Source organism: Petromyzon marinus, chromosome 4 (genome assembly GCF_048934315.1).
Source record: "Petromyzon marinus isolate PM22_M1 ecotype Great Lakes invasive population chromosome 4, UKy_Petmar_22M1.pri1.0, whole genome shotgun sequence".
Lineage (NCBI taxonomy): Eukaryota > Metazoa > Chordata > Hyperoartia > Petromyzontiformes > Petromyzontidae > Petromyzon > Petromyzon marinus.
Window position 1 is genome coordinate 6,717,919 of NC_133670.1, and position 18,454 is coordinate 6,736,372.

General features: G+C 44.3%; 1 protein-coding gene across 5 annotated transcripts in view; it reads right to left on the reverse strand.

Annotated features, from left to right (window-relative positions):
- LOC116938802 (insulin-like growth factor 2 mRNA-binding protein 3) overlaps positions 1–18,454 on the reverse strand; it is an 84,690-nt gene that overhangs the window by 19,508 nt on the left and 46,728 nt on the right. For all 5 annotated transcript variants that reach the window (XM_032946457.2, XM_032946462.2, XM_032946461.2 and 2 more), the window contains exons 3-9: positions 16,815–16,863; positions 15,253–15,304; positions 12,646–12,709; positions 8,802–9,098; positions 7,855–7,989; positions 4,659–4,781; positions 2,536–2,671 (exon numbers count right to left, since the gene is read on the reverse strand). In XM_032946457.2, the coding sequence (XP_032802348.1) occupies positions 2,536–2,671; positions 4,659–4,781; positions 7,855–7,989; positions 8,802–9,098; positions 12,646–12,709; positions 15,253–15,304; positions 16,815–16,863 (856 nt within the window). The remainder of the gene's footprint in view (positions 1–2,535; positions 2,672–4,658; positions 4,782–7,854; positions 7,990–8,801; positions 9,099–12,645; positions 12,710–15,252; positions 15,305–16,814; positions 16,864–18,454) is intronic.

An 18,454-nucleotide genomic window follows, 5' to 3' on the forward strand; every position in this document is an offset into this window, starting at 1 on the left:
TGTTGAACTTTAAGGACCTTGTCGGCATTAAACCTCGTTGGTGCCAGCCCTCCAGTGCTCGCCAGCATCGGAACTTGTTAGCGTCGACCCTCTGAATCTCATTGGTACTTGGGGCTTTTTCCTTGGACTCTTGTTGGTGCTAGGTCCCTGAACCTCATCAAGTTCTGGGCTCACAGGACACCGATGCCGCTGGCTCTTGTCGGTGTTGAGGTCGAGCGGTCTATCGATGCCTGGGCCAGGGTCCTGTGTTCATCCCTCTCTCACTGCCCATTTATTACGTGAAAAAAATGTCAACTGGACAGATATCAGGTGGTGGTATTAATAAATATCGATTCCTCTATTTGTAATCAATATACTTTCCCACCATTGAACATATTAGGGTTAGTTGGGCCTGGTTACTGCTAAGGAAAGGCAAATAAACGAAAACTACATTGGTTTGGACAAAGTTAAGTCCAAACAGATTGCATAACAAGTTAAACTACACGGAAAACCAAATGTGGAACCGTTTAATAGATAGGTTTGTAACGTGGCCTTAAAAAGGTTTTTACTTTAAATTACAGGGACACAGACTTATACGAGAAGATCATTTTGCAACAAGCAAATAAGGGGGGGGGGGGAAAGGGGGTACACAAATATTCAGAGGGGGAACCCAAATTCCTGAATATTGGTTCCTCGTGGGAACAAATATTGGTTTCTGTGGGGGGAACAAATGTTGAAGGAGGAACGTTCCCTGGCGCCAGCAAAGCGACAGTGCATGGCGGCAATGGAGCGCCACCTGCTGCCAGCCAGCACGCCACTCCTGCCCAAAGGAAAGCCTGCACCCCTAGGCCCGTTGTTATAATCTGCAAGACGTGACACGTTGGGGGCAGCATTATACGTCGTATCGAAGGAGGGAGATAAAATAAATCACCTTTTTAAAGCTGATACACGTGAACATATTTAAAGTTGAAGGTAACCCTAGAATTGTCGAAAGTACAGTAATCCCTTGTTATTCACAGCGAGGGATAAGTTCCGGAGATGCTCGTGAAGAGCAAATTTCGCGGATAATGATATTGGCCTATGAAAACCTGTCTTTTGAATCAATAATACATGAGCTATTAAACGTATGGAAATTATCATAACACAAAAAAATTGGTTTCAATAAGTATTAGATCATATATGTCATCATGAGGCCTCCTCATACGATGTTCCACCAAAGGCGCACAGTTGAACTATGCGCCTTTTGGCATCATCTGGTCGAACACCGTATGAGACGAGGCTCAAAGGAAAGCTGTCTCTGGTGTGGACCAATCAGTTTCAAGGACAATGCACACATTATCAGAGTGTGTTTTTTGTTGTTTGCATTCTGACTGCAAGTATTGTGGTTAATGTAAACACGATTCCTTGCAAAAGGTTTCAGTTTTGTCGCCAGAAAAAAGGGGAAAAACCACATTATTATTATTATATTAGATAATAGTTTAGAAATGAACTTACCTTAAATTACGATGATGCTGTGCACCATGCATCATCGTTTTAGCTTGTCTCTTTCTCTCTATGCAGTCGTGTAGATTTCCAGATGCGGTTCGCGAATAGTCAAAATGGCAGGTAACAAGTTCTTGAATAACGAGGGAATACTAAATGTAAAGTATTCGCTTAACGCGTGGCGGTGTTCACACTACAACGCGTTTTCGCTCCAACGCGGTTCTTCCATTTGGGAACACTTTTCGCACAACGCTGAATGTGCACCGTTATAACACGGAACGCGCAACGTTATAACACGAAACGTGCACCGTTATAACACGGAACGCGCAACGTTATAACACGAAACGTGCACCGTTATAACACGGAACGCGCAACGTTATAACACGAAACGTGCACCGTTATAACACGGAACGCGCAACGTTATAACACGAAACGTGCACCGTTATAACACGGAACGCGCAACGTTATAACACGAAACGTGCACCGTTATAACACGGAACGCGCAACGTTATAACACGGAACGCGCAACGTTATAACACGAAACGTGCACCGTTATAACACGGAACGCGCAACGTTATAACACGAAACGTGCACCGTTATAACACGGAACGCGCAACGTTATAACGCGAAACGCGCACCGTTATGAAGCAGTTTCTCAGCGGTCGGCAACAAAGTACTTTCTTGAGCTGCGCGGCTGAGCGGTACAGTGATACACAGTGCACGGAATGACACAGTAACGTGGCAGCATACCCTCAGTTATTGTCCCGCCATCTCACTGTGTGCAGTAGTAGTAGTAGTACATCGCATCTGGGCAACATTTATTGTTACATTATTTATGGGGAAATCTTTTTGCCTAACGCGGCACTTTTTAGGAACGCATCTACCGCGTGAAACGAGGACTTCATGTAAACTTGGGAATCAAAAACCCTATGTGCGTTTAAATGCATTTTAAAAGCGATTATGTTACAATAACTGCAACAACAACTAAAGACAGGGTATAACAATGAGAATGCTCCCACTGTACTTGCACCCAACTTAAAGAGGTTTCTGATTGCGCAACAGCTAAATCCTCACGTTCATGGCGGCTAGGTCGTTCTCATAGGCTTCTCGGAGCCTCTTCATGATCTCCCCCTCCGCCTTGGAGGTCGCCTCGACGCTGCCCCGCACGGTGATCGTCCTCTCCGGGTTGTACAGGGTCAGGTCCTGTAAACTGAGGTCCACCAAAAATTATTAAATCACCATGCGCAACAACATCAGCAGCAGCAGCAGCGGCGGCACACACCAGAAGCCCCCAATAGAAAAGCATCTATTTCAAGATTCGCAAATTAGTAGACACTTTATCTGTCGCAAGTATTATCATCATCATCATATTTCACAATCAATTCACTGCTGGGTGAAGGTCGGGATGGAGGCAGTATAAAATATATATATGCACATGGTAATAAGCTTGCAAATCTAACTAAAAACAAGCAGTTGCCATCCACAATGCCCTGTAAAAGAAGATGCCATTGAGGGTAAACGTTTGCAGTTGAACAGGGGATTGGTGGTATTACAGTTTATGCACTGTCAAAGGCCGTGGCATCATTTAGACACCGAGTGAAAGCACACAGGTCAATTAGGGGACTTACATTACCAAGGCATGCCTGGAACCGTTATCAAACAAGCAATGGGCTGATTTGTACATATAGCGTGAAAGATGAGTGAGCATCAACATGCAGGTGAATCATTTTTAAACCTACCCAAATGCTATCTTACAGGCATTACGATCCTGTTTGTGTATTTTGTGACACTTTAACTGCTCCCATATGTCTACACATGAAGCGAGTGACTCCATTGGGTTAAGTCATGTTCTCGCGGGTTCCAATTGACACACCTGACAAAGGCACTCCAATGTAATTCATGAAAAAAACATAAGGGTTGAGTAATATGAAGCCAAATAACACTGAGATATATATAGCTATTTTTCAGAAGCGACCTGGCCACGAATGATAGCTCAACAAAGTGGCTTACGTGGAAATTGACAGCAGCCAAATACTCTAAACACATGTTCATTATGAATGTGGAGGGAAAAACGGAAGGAGCAGGAGAAAAATCCACTCGACCACGGAGACAGTGTGCAAACTCCAAATATGCAGGCGTCGGGGTCGAACCCATGACCTCCTGTATATACCAGGCAAGGTAATTAACATCTCACCACCGTAGGCACCCAAAAAGATTACTAACTGCTTATAATAAGCATCTAGCAATGCACAAAGTTTCTTCCACCAGCATAATCAGAATTTGTCGCCATGTTGAAGGGAGAAAAAATGTGGACTCAAAAATACAAAGATTTGTCCAAATTGCACGGGTATCTCTTAATCATTTCTAAACACCCAAAACACAGAAAACTATTCTTCAGCAAATCACATAAGTACATTACTGTAAAGTGGAAGACTCTTGCATGTGCATTATACTGAAGCGAACTTAAGTACCGCGCCAAAGCACAGCACACAATCACAGCATATAAAAAACATGTACAATAATTAGGTAATTATGTGTGAATGAGACTCATCCTGGTCATTGAGTTTTCACCTGGTTAAACAAAATAAACTTTAAAAACTTAAAAAGAGCCATGTTACAGACATCAGTGAAATTCAAAGATGTGCAGTTTCACAGTCAGTCCAAAGAACGCTTTAATGAGGCCAAATCAGAATGTAGAAGCGTATAAAAAAAGACGGTGGTAAAGTTGTGGCCATACAGAAGTTTTATGTGGCAAAACAAAAAGGACTAACATTTTCCCCCATGTATGGAATTTGTAATTGCTGTGTATTTAAACGAGCATTCACCTCAAAGAGAGCAAAGACAAAGGTCCCCTCTATAGCCTTAACTGATTTTTGGGGCAAGTGCTGTTAGTAGTGAGCACCTATGAAGGCAGGCACGGCACATGAGGGGGGTGGGTGGGCAGCACCATGCCCGGCCGCTTTTGTCTCCCCAGTGGAGATGTTTTACACATCACCCACGTACTCATTTGAAGCCGAGTTGAACTAGGCTAAGGCCCGGGACCGGTGCAAGATAATCATCGCTGGTGTTGGTGTGGCTTTGAGCAGGAATCAAACCCGGGTCACCGGGTTGGTAGCATGGTGCGCTAACCGCTGTACTACCGCTTAATGAGAGGACATCCGGCAGCAGAGGCGTGTTTGTGATGGATGCACACTCACGGGGAGATGGTAATTTTCGTCTCCGTGTCCTGCTCAATCTTCTTGAGATTACGACCTTCCTTGCCGATCAGGCGTCCTACAAAGTTGTTGTGGGCCAGGATTTTCAGAGGAACATCCTCACCTCTGCAGGAAGACAACGCAGTGGTAAAAGGGGGACGCGGAAGATAATACCATTGACAGCCTTTAAGTTTAACTGCAAAGTAAAAAAAAATTGTTGCCACGGATTTTACCCTCGAAAATTCTGGCACCGAAGTACTACCACTTATTGCTTCATAGGTTTACTCAATTGTCTTCACTAATTTTAAGAAAAAAATACATTTGTTTTCAAACACATACATTAGAATTTATGATGACATGAAACTTGTTATGGTAACATCTGCTATAAAAGTATATATAATTAATGAGCAACACATTTACTTTCAAGGAAAGAGTAAGATTCAGCAATGCATACACACATCCATCTGATACATATCTGATGTGGTATTCATTTGAGCTTCGGCATTATTTCAGTCGCAATTTATTTTAATCTGCTTGTAAAATTTCAGTTATTATGTTTACAATTGCTACGTGACCCCCCCCCCCCCGCACATTCCCCACAGTTTAATAATCACTTGTAGGGAAAGCAATTTCCCCAGTATTAATGAAATGATGTGAACTGCCAACTTATGGATTAAGAAGAAAGACAAAAAGGGCAATCCTGGGCAGGAAATGATATCCGTTTGTATTGTGAGGAAACTACACGGAGGGAAAATAACACCATTTAAACAAGGTAAATTATCGAGTTTTGCTTTTTACGTCAGGCCGCAGACATGTCCATCACTCTTTGCACGTTTCCGTCACAACGGAAACACATGGGCTACATTTTCCAAGTGAATTAACGATAAAAAGTGGAGTAAAAAAACCGCTTGAACCTGGACACGGTGAAGTCAGAAATTTAGCCATGTTGGAAAGGCTCCCCTCAGATACAACAAAAATACTGGAAAAAACAACGCTGGTAATACACTGCTCACGGGATATCCAAGCAGTGCGTGGAAGAATACGGTATTCTGCACAAATTTACGCGACCTATACCAAAAACCTTCATTATTAATAATATGGGTCGCGAGAGCCTACGTGTTAAACTGATTCTGTGGTCATTCATTTTTCTTAAATAAACGTACGATGGGGAAATGCATGCATTCATTTAGATAGAACACGTAAGACCAACAAGCAAGAGCAACACCATCCCGACCTCGTGGTAGGCCAATATTTTTGAAAAATGCTTAAGAAACCGTAAAAGGTAAATTAACCGGAATGGAACAATGTGAGTAGTTTGTATCTTTTAAAGGGAAAAGCAACCCACAGTTCTTATTTTGGAGATAAGTAACCATGCTGCGTATCCTGTGGGGCGAGGGTATTGCTTCAACTTCCTCAGAACCGTAACAAACTCTCCGGTGACATCGCGTTGGTGTGATTTCAGTCATTTTTACTGACGTACACTCTGTCATGTCACACCACTAGAGCTCGCTCCACACATTAAATTTAAATTCGCATCTCACGCAAAAAGTTACAAATTTGAACCTGAAAAGCCCAGGGCACAGCCTGGGCAATGCAAAAATGCTTCTACATATTCAAGTGATTTGTTATTTGGGTTGTGCCTTGGAGGGCATAGACAATGTTTATATGTCTATATATACATTGATTTAAAGCTTTCGTGACTGCAGGAATTCATACTCTTTGGGTCTTTCGGTAAAGTCACGTAGATAGAAAAATATAAGATCCCGACGTTTCGATCGCAACACAGGTGAGAGAGAGAAAGCTTACTATTTGGTTCTTTCGGTAAAGTCGTGACTTTACCGAAAGAACCAAAGAGTATGGATTCCTGCAGTCAAGAAAGCTTCAAATCAAGAGAGAGAAAGCTATTGAAATAAGGTCTTCTATAGGCCTGAGATGGGAATCCCCTGAGGGTAAGAGGGCGGGGCTAGAGATGGTCTCCCTGAGGCTGTGGAAGTGGCCATTGTATTGTGAGAGATTAGCATGTCAATGATGCATCGGTGGCAGATCGAGAAGGACATTCCAGCCTGTCAATACAAAGACATCCTACCTAGTAATGCAACTCAGTCAGCTAACATCGGCAGGAAGGATGGAAACATCACAGCAGGTTAAGACTTTACCTGGTTAATCACGTCCTTCCAATGATTGCTCAATTTGTACTCATCTTCTAGGTTGAAGTTGTGTCTGCGTTTATATATCTAGATGGATTCATGAACAAATCTTTGATGATAGCCAGTGGGTTTGTAGAGTACCTTCGTCTTGGAAAAATCTATTTAATGTGAGCCCACAGCGTTGAAACAATGATCCGCCACGGCCGAGGTATTGGTCCTACCGTGTTTCAGATCTGCCTTGTGTTCACGAACACGGTCCGAGACATGTCCTTTAGTTTCCCCAATGTAACTACTGCCGCAGACACAGCTTAGTTTGTAGACACCGGGGTATTGCATGTCAGGAATCACATCCTTCACAGATGAGATCAGATCACGAATTATATGTACAGTGTTGAATCGAACCTGGAGTTAATTCCGCCCACACAGCTTAAAAGACGCGGCCCATGCTTGGCAATGTTCACTCAAGCGCTGTCTTCTGGACAGTCCTGTTTATTCACCTGAAGAAGGCTACTTGTGTTGTGGCCGAAACGTCGTGAGAATCTTATTTTATTATGTTTTTTTAAATTATTTTCTTTCCATTCTACGTGACTTTACCGAAAGAACCAAGAAGATGAATCCCTGCAGTCACGAAAGCTTTAAATCGAAAAAAACATCCCCAATTGCTTGTGAAATAATTCAGGGTAAGAAAAGGTCACAATATATATTTTGTTTTTTCCCCAATTCGCGTGTAAATGAGACATCCTGGAGTTGAGCAGTACTTTAACAAAATATCAGAAAAATAACAAAGATTTCTCAGACAATAATCGTAGACATGGAGATTTTTTTTTCAATTTAACGAGTAAAATCACTGTAATCTAGTTTTGTTCAGCACGAGTTTTATGGGCTTAGATGAATCACATCTCACTGGTCAACCAATCCAAATGCAGCTACTATCTCGCAAAAGAGCGATTCAGAGCGGGCGTTGACTGCGGCGAGGAAAACTCGTGCCGAAAGAGCAGCCGACGACAAATCTGTCCCCTCTGTTGGGCGCCGGCTGTGAGCGGCGGACTCACGACTTTGTGTCCTGCGCCTCCTTCAACATGATCTCCATGATCATCTTGCACGCGGCCGTGCAGCCATCCGGAGCCGATTGGATGGTGATGGGCTTCTCTGCCGAGCCGGCGTTCTCCTTGCGGTGAACGTCCACCCTGGGGGTACGGTGGGGGGAGGGGTGGACAATCAACTTCATTTCTCACACATCAGGACTCTTTAACCTATATTTTGCTGGCGGACCACAAAGAAATTCGCGCGTGTGCTGGCAGGCCGCATGGCGTCGTACGTCACGTAATACTGACGATGTGAAGGATGTCACGTGCCCCTGGCCGTGCTCGCCAGAATGGCGAAGTATGGTCAAACAACTCGCATGACCGAGATGGTATGGGGGAGCCCTTATTCCGCCAGGGGATTGTGAAGGGCCTCTAAATTTTTTTCTAATTATTCTGAGCAGGGCTTATAAAGTGTGGGTACTTCCACCTCTTCCATTGCTCTCTAGAGCTACCTCTAGTGGAGGTCCCTCCATCGGCATGCATGACTGCAACCACCCTCCTTAACAATGGCAACCGTTGCTACTGGGAGATAACAATAATGACAAACTTAGACATCGCGTTTCCGTTCTTTAATCTTGGGTTCTGTTTTCTTAAATTATTCCTCGCGATCGTTACCCCTACCGCGGGAAGGGCAGCGCGCGCCGAGGCCCTCGTTCGTACGTTCCCTAATTTTGAGGGTGCATTACGCCCAAAGCTTGTTACACGTCATCTCCTGCTGTATCCTGGGGTTCTTTAATGTCGATTAAAAAAAAAACGCTCACGAAAAAAAATTGTAGGCCTGCACCTTTACCCTTTACCACCGATCGCAAGCGCACAACTCCGCGCAACTCCACGCGACACGCCACTCCTGCTCCCCTGCCGCGGGTTTGGGGGTGCGGGGCACCAGGGCCTTGCAAGGAGGCTCACGCACTCACTTGGACTGAGTCTGCTGGGTGATGGAGCGGATGGTTGCGCCCTCCTTGCCGATGATGGCTCCCACAAACTGGCTGGGCACGAGGATGCGCAGCGGGATGTCGGCCTGCTGGCGCCCGCGTCCGGAGGGGCCGCCGCCACCGCCCGCGGCTCCCTGCCCCGAGCAGCCAGACTGGCTGCCCCGGCGGCGGCCGGACTGCTGGGGGCCGCTCGGCTGCGCCGGGGCCGTCTCGTCGGGGATGTAGGACACCTTGAGGGCGTGGTTCTCCAGTTCGTGGCCGTTCAGCTTCTCCAGGGCTCTGCAAACCAACAGGCGGGATGGTGCTTTTAACGACGCGCACGAGCGTTCACCGTCACTCAAATGACTCTTAACTCTTTTAATTTTACCAGGAAAGGACCACTGAGCCGTGTAGCTCTTTTTTCAGAAGCGACCTGACCACAAATGATAGCTCAACCAAGTGGCTTAGCACGTGGAAATTTATAGTAGCCAAATAAACTAACGTTTCGAGGGAAAAACCGGAGGACCCGGAGAAAAATCCACGCGACTAAGGTGATAACATTAAATTCCAAATAAAAAAATATATAGGTGTCAGGGTCCAGATCGCACCTACGACCTCCTGTACATCTTGCCACCGTTATATTAACATAATAAAAAAAAAGTCATCACCGCTCAATCCATCTCCATCTTTAATTTAACTTCTCATCTGATTTTGACTACACTCTCAAGCTTCCCTCCACACTTCCTCCCCACCCAACCCTCAGATCTTCCGCTATGCATAAGTTTCACAACTCTAGAGCATGTAGAGATGTGGTCGCATTTAGATTATATATATATTGAACCAATAAATAATTGTGTTACGTTGTATTCACGCAAAGGGGTGAAGTTTTTATATTTGGCCAGGTCTCTATCCTCAAATGTGTTGGTTTTCTCTGAGTATCCTGGTTTCCTCCCACGAGTAAAATATGACTCAGGAATGAGACAGGCTCAATAAAAGGGATGCCCTCAGCGAACATGCCCTCATCACATCCGAGCTGTGAGACCAACGCTTCTGGCACAAACTGCCAAATCCACTGCTCCGTTGCAAAGGACGGCTAACATGTATATGTACGTTGGACTTCTTTTGCACCGTACGTAGCCAACCGTGCGCTAACCGGAGGCGTGGGGGAAGGACAACAAACTAAAACACAAGAAGCGTTGGCGTGAAACTGCCCTCAATACTCTCACCGCTTTATCTGCAAATGCGGCATGCCCTTACATGCGAGATGCCAGGCTACTGCTGTCTGCTCCTGAAGATGCCGGAAAATACCTAAACTATTGCAGGGGAGGCTTCCTGGGGTCCCAAAGGTCTGCGATTAAATTGGCCATTTTTGGTTTCTAATTGTAACTTCTCATATAATCTCATTTAACACCCAAAGCAAAGACTCCACCACCGTCATAATGATCTTAATTTTAATTCACAAGGTGAACGTCACAATACTGGTTTAAATGCACAATGTTTCAAACCAATTTAAACTATGCATATGCTCTGAACTGGTAACGTACTAATAAAAATTACTATATCGTTATTAAATAACTTGGGGATTTACAGGACAAATAATTTATTGACAAAGAAAAAAAGCATCGATATATATGCATGGGGTTCTGTAATGGTTTCCAACATGTCTTTTGTGCTCAGAAGTACATAAAATGCACATTAACCTGATATAACCATATACATGGACGTTAACAAACAACAAGGACAATGTGTAAATAAGAAAGGAGGGGTACATCACGTGTAATACGATGGCAGAGACAGAAAGGGGAACATGTTTATTAAAGATCATAATGCAAGTTATAGAAATAATCTTGCTCTCTATATGCAGCAGGGGATAGAGTATGATGATGATGATGATGAACACGCTGCGAGATACATGACAGAAATAAGAACACGTGTGTAGTGACATCGCGGGATGTCACTGTGTAGTAGCGGCCCTAGAGGGGCTCGGCGTGCGGTGTAACGACATCGCGGATACCACAGTGGTGTGGGTGTAGTACAGGCCATAGAGACCCACGGCGTGCGGTGTAACGACATCACGGTCACCACAGTGGTGTGGGTGTAGTACCGGCCATAGAGACCCACGGCGTGCGGTGTAACGACATCACAGACACCACAGTGGTGTGGGTGTAGTACAGGCCATAGAGACCCACGGCGTGCGGTGTAACGACATCACGGTCACCACAGTGGTGTGGGTGTAGTACAGGCCCTAGAGGGGCACGGCGTGCGGTGTAACGACATCACAGACACCACAGTGGTGTGGGTGTAGTACCGGCCATAGAGACCCACGGCGTGCGATGTAACAACATCACAGACACCACAGTGGTGTGGGTGTAGTACCGGCCCTAGAGGGGCCAGGTGAGCGCTGATTGACAGCGCTGGATGGCACCACGCTTGGCGTGCAGTGCCAGCCCTACAGGACAGGTTGTGTGAGTGCCGGCCGTAGGAATGAGGTAACTAAAGGCCATGGCACTCTGGTTGACCCGAGAGGACACGTGACCCAGTTGTTAAGTCTACAAAGGGGCCCCAAGTGGGGGCTAGGGGTGGTCACGTGGTCGGGGTCCAGATCCTTCCCGAGGATTCTGGAAGGTGGGCGTGGCCAAGGGCGGAGCCGGCCAAGCCGCAGATAATATCAGCCGGGTCCCCCAGAGGGACCGGCGTTGTTGTTCATCCTGAAGAAACCTTCGTCAACGTTCTACGTTCTCCGAGTCTCCAACACGTGGACCTGGCCCCGAGCTGTGGTCCCGGCCCGTAGTAGCAGTTATGTTGTAATCAGTGTAGTTAGCCTGGTGGTCACCACCTGGCTAACTACACAAGTTATGTTGTAACTAGTGTAGTTAGCCTGGTGGTCACCACCATAGGTTGTCATTCTGTTAAGGGGCAGTTACCCCGTGTGTTGGAGTTAAATAAATCTGTTGCCTCCAAGTATACGTCTGCGACTCGGTTGAACTCACTACACATGGACCACATGCACGTTGGAGACACTATTTTGATTTTCATTAAGCAGTGTATAGCGCAGAATGACATTGATAATCAGAATCTTTATTTAGGCTGGAGGAATTCCGATCAGCTATGAAGCTCTTTTTCAAAGATGTCAAGGATGGGACGGGGCAGCGAGTTGCGTCAACAATAAAAACAAAAATACAAAAAAGCAATCCAAGAGCAATGAATAGAAAAGTGAAGTAAGTCACTTCAACTACTTCTCCCATGCTTTAGAGTTGAACTGCATAACTGGATTACGATTTAAAAAGAGTCATTTTGTTACAAAAAAGCAACGTTATTTAGTTATCTTACGATGTGCATCGGTGAAAAAAACTCCAAGATGAATCATCTTACAGAAATTACAGAATAAACAGAACACTCATTTCCTTGGAATGTTTGGCAAATGCCAATTATATTATATGTCTTTAGCTTTGGAAAGAAACTTGAGAATCCGAAGGAAACCACTGCAGAACAGGGCGAGAGAACATACAAACTCCACGTAGACAGGCACTTGAATCAGGAATCGAATTCAGGCCCTTCTTGCTGTGAGGCACGAGTTACCACTGTTTCACCCTGGTAATCACACTTTACAGGGTGGACGCAGTTCATATTCCCCCATTAAACTGATACTCTCCATTGTATTTATAATGCTTGCAAATAGCCACTGCTGGATCATCATGGAAAATAACCATGTAGAGCCCTCGATAGAGAGCATTGTTCAACTCGCATTGCAAGCATTTATTTGTAAGTGCTAAATGCTAAATGAGTCATCTGTGGTGCACACACGAGGTTTCATGGAGGTGGCTCTATATAAGAGCTTCAGACTTACTGTTTGGCTTGGTCCTTGCTGGCAAAGGTGACATTTACAACGGCCGTCTCGCTGTCTGTCGTCACTGGGAAATCACAAACATAGACACCTATTTAGAAAAAAAAAGTTTTACACATTTACAATACAGGTTGTAACAGATGAGCATTCATTTTAATAACATGAGATATTCAGCTGGATGGTACTGTTGAAAGAATACTGAACGCAAAATGGAAATATTGTGCGTTCAAACCTCAGTCGGAGTTGATTCAGCCCACTGTCCTTTGGGGTCAATCAAGTATTGCTTCGTTGAAGTTCAGCAGTAGGTGTCATTGATAAATTGGCACTGCTAGAGAAATGTAAAATTTTCACCGCTGGTTCAGGATGACCAATGGACATTAGGGCCAACGAAATGCTTGTGCCAACTCAGCGGTGGCGAGATGTTAACTACCTTGTCTGGTATACAAGAGGTGGTAGGTTCAATCCAGACCCTGACACCTGCATTTTGGAGTTGGCATGTTCTCACCGTAGTCATGCGGATCTTTCTCCAGGTTCTCCAGTATTTCCCTCCACATTTATAATCAGCATGCGTTTAGAGTATTTGGCTGCTACAAATTTCCATGTGATAAGCCACTTGCTGAGCTATCATTTGTGGCCAGGTTGCTTCTGAAAAAGTAGCTAACAGCTCAGCGGTCTTTACTTGTTAAAATCAAATAGTTCAGTTTTATTTGTATATATTTTTTTGTAATTTTCTTATATTTTGCACGCCTATCGTGTTTTTGTATTGTTTATTCTTGTAAAGTTCTAATCTGCCTCGACTGGACATCTGTGAAAAAAAGCTTCATAGCTCGTCAGATTCCTCCAGTATAAATACAGATTCTGATTCAGTTACCTCCCAGCATATGCCAAAATTAGTCCGCTGCCCTATTGTTGTGAAGTGACTCATGCAGCCAGCTATGACTCGAGGGTTTGGTGTTACATGTTCTTTATGTAGTTTATTGTTAAAAATTCGGTCACAGTCCCTGTGATCACTGTTACATTGCATTTATGGCTTTATTTTGGTGATTTCAAAAAGTGTTTTGGTTTGGCCATGTTTTTGTTTGTTGTAGTACGGAGTTAGACTGATGGCCTTAATCAAGTTGTCTTGTGGTTGTTGTTGTTGTTTGACTTGCATCCCACTGGGATTTTTGCACACAGCGTTGGTGTACGGTGCTTTTTCAGGAATATTTTGATGTTTTTTCCTGGATTTTCTGTTTGCACAGTCACGTAGTCATTTTAAGACGTTTTCTTGTTCATGTTTTTGTTTGTTGCGGTTGCACCCGATTCAAGAGCCGAATGGCTCACAGGGCTATACCAAATAAATGGAACTGAACTGTAAATGGCTGCGGTCATGTGCTTTTGGAAAAGCCCTGTTGAGGGACCTGTCCATGGCAGACTGCATCACCACTGCTGGGTCGAACAAAAAATAGTTTTTGTGCGGCAACACTCGCAAAGCCATCAGCAAATTCACCAAGAGGACGGACCTGAATGTGGTCCTGTAATCCTGAGTAATTGTGTCACGTCTATCCGTGAACTTTGGGACCTTAAGCTCCGGTACAAAGTCACCTATGGCAGTGGTTCTCAACCGAGGGTAACCGGACCCCTGGGGGTACTTGGCAATGTCCCAGCGGGGTACGCGAGGTGATTTCTAAATGTGTGAAATTCTATTGTACAAGAGAGTCGTTGGTGAATAATCAGGAATTAATCTGCCATAACTACGATACAATTTAAATCTACATGGTAACCGAGAACTATATTAAATACGTTTATAAATTCACTGATCATAAACTATGTGGTTTCCAAGAGTAACCAGTAAGCGCGAACAAATGACGTCACACATGCAGGGCGTCCGTTGCATTATTGTCATGCGCTTACAGTAACAAGCTAGTTAGTAGGGTACCTCACAAAATGGACAATTGGTTAAAATCTTGATGTGCATTATTCATACATTTATTTTTCAGAACCATGTTGGGTCAGGCAAGGGGTACTCGGTTGAAACAAAACTCAACAAGGGGTACCAGTACCCAAAACAGGTTGAGAACCACTTACCTATGGCGACCTCTGCAGGATTCCTGTGATACCTATGGGTCACTCAAAGTGGGGTCTCCTCTGCCAGGTCCTCACTCTTACAATTGCCCTGACACAAAATTCCCTTCGAATTGGGAGCCATGACCCTTCTCAGCTGCTGCGGGTTTGGGTGGCCGGTGTGGGTACCTGAGACTCAGCCAGGTGAGCGCCTTGCTACAGCAGTGCCGAAAAGCAAGCAATTGCAGGGTTGCGCCAATACCATTTAACCGAGAAGAGGGAAGATTGTACCAGGCGATGATGTAGGCAGCCAATGAGTCTAAACGCACGATTCGAAATGTGGAGGGAAAAACCGGAGGACCTGGAGAAAAATCCACGCGACCCACGGGGAGAGAGACACGCAAACTCCAAATATGCAGCAGGCGTCGGGGTCGGGACCGAACTCAAGACCTCCTGCATACCAGGCGAGGTATTTACCATCTCGCCACCGTGGCGCCGATCCTAATCTATCCACAGACAACTACATTCATGGGCTTGAGTGAGAAGCTGAAATAAACAGCAGGTTACCTTGATCGCAGCTTTCGACGGTGCCGTATTGCGCCAACAAACCATCCAGGACCTGGGGGAATAACAACGGCCTTCACAAGCTGGCGTACCACACTGCACTAGAGGGCATAGCAAAAAAACAAAACCTACCAGGCTCATTAATCAGTGGGACTATTTATGAAGGGGTTGCAAGTCAAATGCATCTCATTATCTGCGTTGATCTACAGATAAGGTTATTTTTACGCGCAAGATGAGAAATGCTCTGAGTGGAGAAGTTTTCTTATTGGGAAACACAATTGCTGCACCTCCGATTAGCGCGGTTGGCAACGTTCGGTTCGAAAAAAGTTCAACATACAAACCTTCATCAATATAAGTGAGAGTTTCACTGTATTCCACCGCTATGCGTACAGGTAAAAATGCGAAAACCGCGCCACCGAATACATTCCCAATTGCCTTTTAAAATTATTTAATTATTCACGACAAGAAAACGTCACAATATAAATAAATAAAACGTTATGAGCTTTTTCCCCCACAATTCACTTGTAAATGAGACATGCCTGAGTCGTATCAGAAAATGACAAAACTATTCTAAGAAAATAATTGTAGATATGTGGAGATTTTTTGATTTAATCAAATGAGTAAAATTACTGTAATCTTGTTTCAGTGTCAAACATGACACCAGTACATTCAATATTAGGAAAAACGGACATTTTCACATATTATGGAGTCAGCATTCTCATCAATGACGATATGTAAACCTAAACCACAGTTTATTGAGTAAAATCTGCTTTGAAATAAAAAAAAAATACCAAGCAAGCCAATTATTATTTCACTTCGTTTCATAAAAGTGAACATTGCACATTCCCTGTCCCTAATCAATTTGTGAAAACTGCCTCCACTAAACAGATTCTTCGTTTTCCACGGATGCGAGTCGCCTTACACCACATTGGTTTGAGGTAGGTAAGTCTCCCCCCCCAGCCCCCCTCCCCCCATCTCCAACCAATAACAATTCAGCATAGCCGTGTTGAGTATGCATTGTAAATACTACCCATTTATATGTTACACGTTATGCACTGTATATACACGATATAACGTGTTCTAAAACGCATATGAATGTACATTATATAATATATAACAGTCTAAATATCTATTTACATACATTACGATGTAAAATTAATGTAAAAATCTCATTTAAGAAATGTTACATTTATTCAATTGCTCAACCCGATTGGGTAAAGTGTGAATTCCAGTAATACACTAATGCCACGTTGTTATTTTACCAGCTAAGGCCCACCGAGCTACGTAGCTCTTTTTCAGAAGCGACGTGGCCCCACGAATGATAGCTCAAGGAAGTGGCTCATTACGTGGGCATTTAAAGCAGCCAAACACTCTTGAACCAAGTAGCCTGGGTTGGGATAGCGGTGGGGGAGGGGGCTTATAATGCTTGCTCATCGCTACACACCTGCATGCAGCACGAGCAAGCACCACCCGGTTATATACTCCAAGGCTCTTAGAAGCAAATGGGTAACAATGTTTGGCTTTTAACGTGTTGGCCTTGAATGTACTCGGGCCGAGGGACTCACCTCCCACTGCAGCTGAGGAGGTATATTCCTGACTTGGATTTTCCGGTTCCTGCCGACGTAACATTCCACCAGTGTGAGACGTTTGCTAAACTTACAATTAACGTCGTAAACACAACTGGCACAAACCAAATAAACAAACAAAAAATGCGGCAAAACAGCAGTGAACAATGCAGACTGGGTCATAAAAATTCCTGTTCCATGACATAGATCAGGAGAGAAAAAAAATCAACATGACAAATTGCAGCTTTATAGCGTATATACAGTTGTGCACAATTATAATTAGAAACATGCATTTAGATTATTTCGCTGCTATACATTTCCACATGAGCTACTTTTTTGAGCCATCATGTGTGTGATCAGGTCGCTTCTGAAAAATAAGCTAATAAGCTCAGCGGGCTTTACCAGGGAAGATAAAAACAAACGTTTATTTGTATATATATGTTTTCAAATAATTTGTTTACCTTTCCTATACTTTGCAATCCTGTCGTGTTTTTGTATTGTTTGTTATTGTAAAGTTCTGACCCGCCCCTACTGGACATCTGTGAAAAATAGCTTCATAGCTCATCGTATTCCTCGAGTATGAATAAATGTTCTCATTTTGATTTTCCAACTTGCAGCATCATTGACAAACTACCAATACAAATGTAGCAGTAACACACACGGGGAAGCCTCACCGAGCCAAGACTTTTCAGGAAGTTCCTAGATAGGGATGTTTGGCCACACTGCTGTATCCAGAGCAAACCCACCATGCAGAGACATGGGGAGCGAGTTGAACACGTACGCTTTCGCGACCATTACTATCCATAACAAAGGTCTTTTGGGGGGTTGGATGGGAGTAAATATAAATGTATGGTTAAACCTACCACCAGCCAACATAGCCAATTCGTAAGGTTTGTCACGTGAACAAAACATGCCAATTAGTGACTACGAGAGCACACCAGTGTGCTCGAGAGTAAACCCACAACGTTTACAATTCGAGTAGGACGTTTTTGCCGGTGATTACAACCACCTTCATCAGGCGATTAGCCAGGACTCAACAGTGCCATCTACTGTTGGTCATCCCGTCGCCCCATGCCTGCAACATTGTGCAAAGCAACCCCGGTCATCACCCATTAAAATTCTGACCAAGCGCAACTCTGCTTAAGCTTATGAGATCTGACGCAATCGGGGCCGCATTCCAGATTTTTCTGATTGTAGGCAATAATGACACGAGGCAAGTGAAAAGTGGCTGGCTGTTTGGTGGTTTAGACAACTAAGCCAGCACCACTGGAATTCGAAGCACGAACGCTTATAGCCCAGTTGACTGAACTGAGATAATCGGGATAAGCCCAGTTGAGGGCTAATATGCAATATGGTATGTTGTATACATGTTATACGATTAATACAAAGTACGCCACTATCTTCACAACACAGAAGGCCATCATAGTGGTTGCTGTTAAAAGGAGCTCGTTTATGCACAACACAGAAATAGCTCTGGTGTCTTGTCCTGGGTCGTCCCGTATGAGACACGGAGCCATTGACACCTCAGATTCTCCAGATAGGACTCTCGTTCACTTTGTCCATGAAGGCACAAGCACAATTGTGATCACATTTGATAACGGAACGATTGAATACTAAAAGCATAAACATGCAGTGGGCAA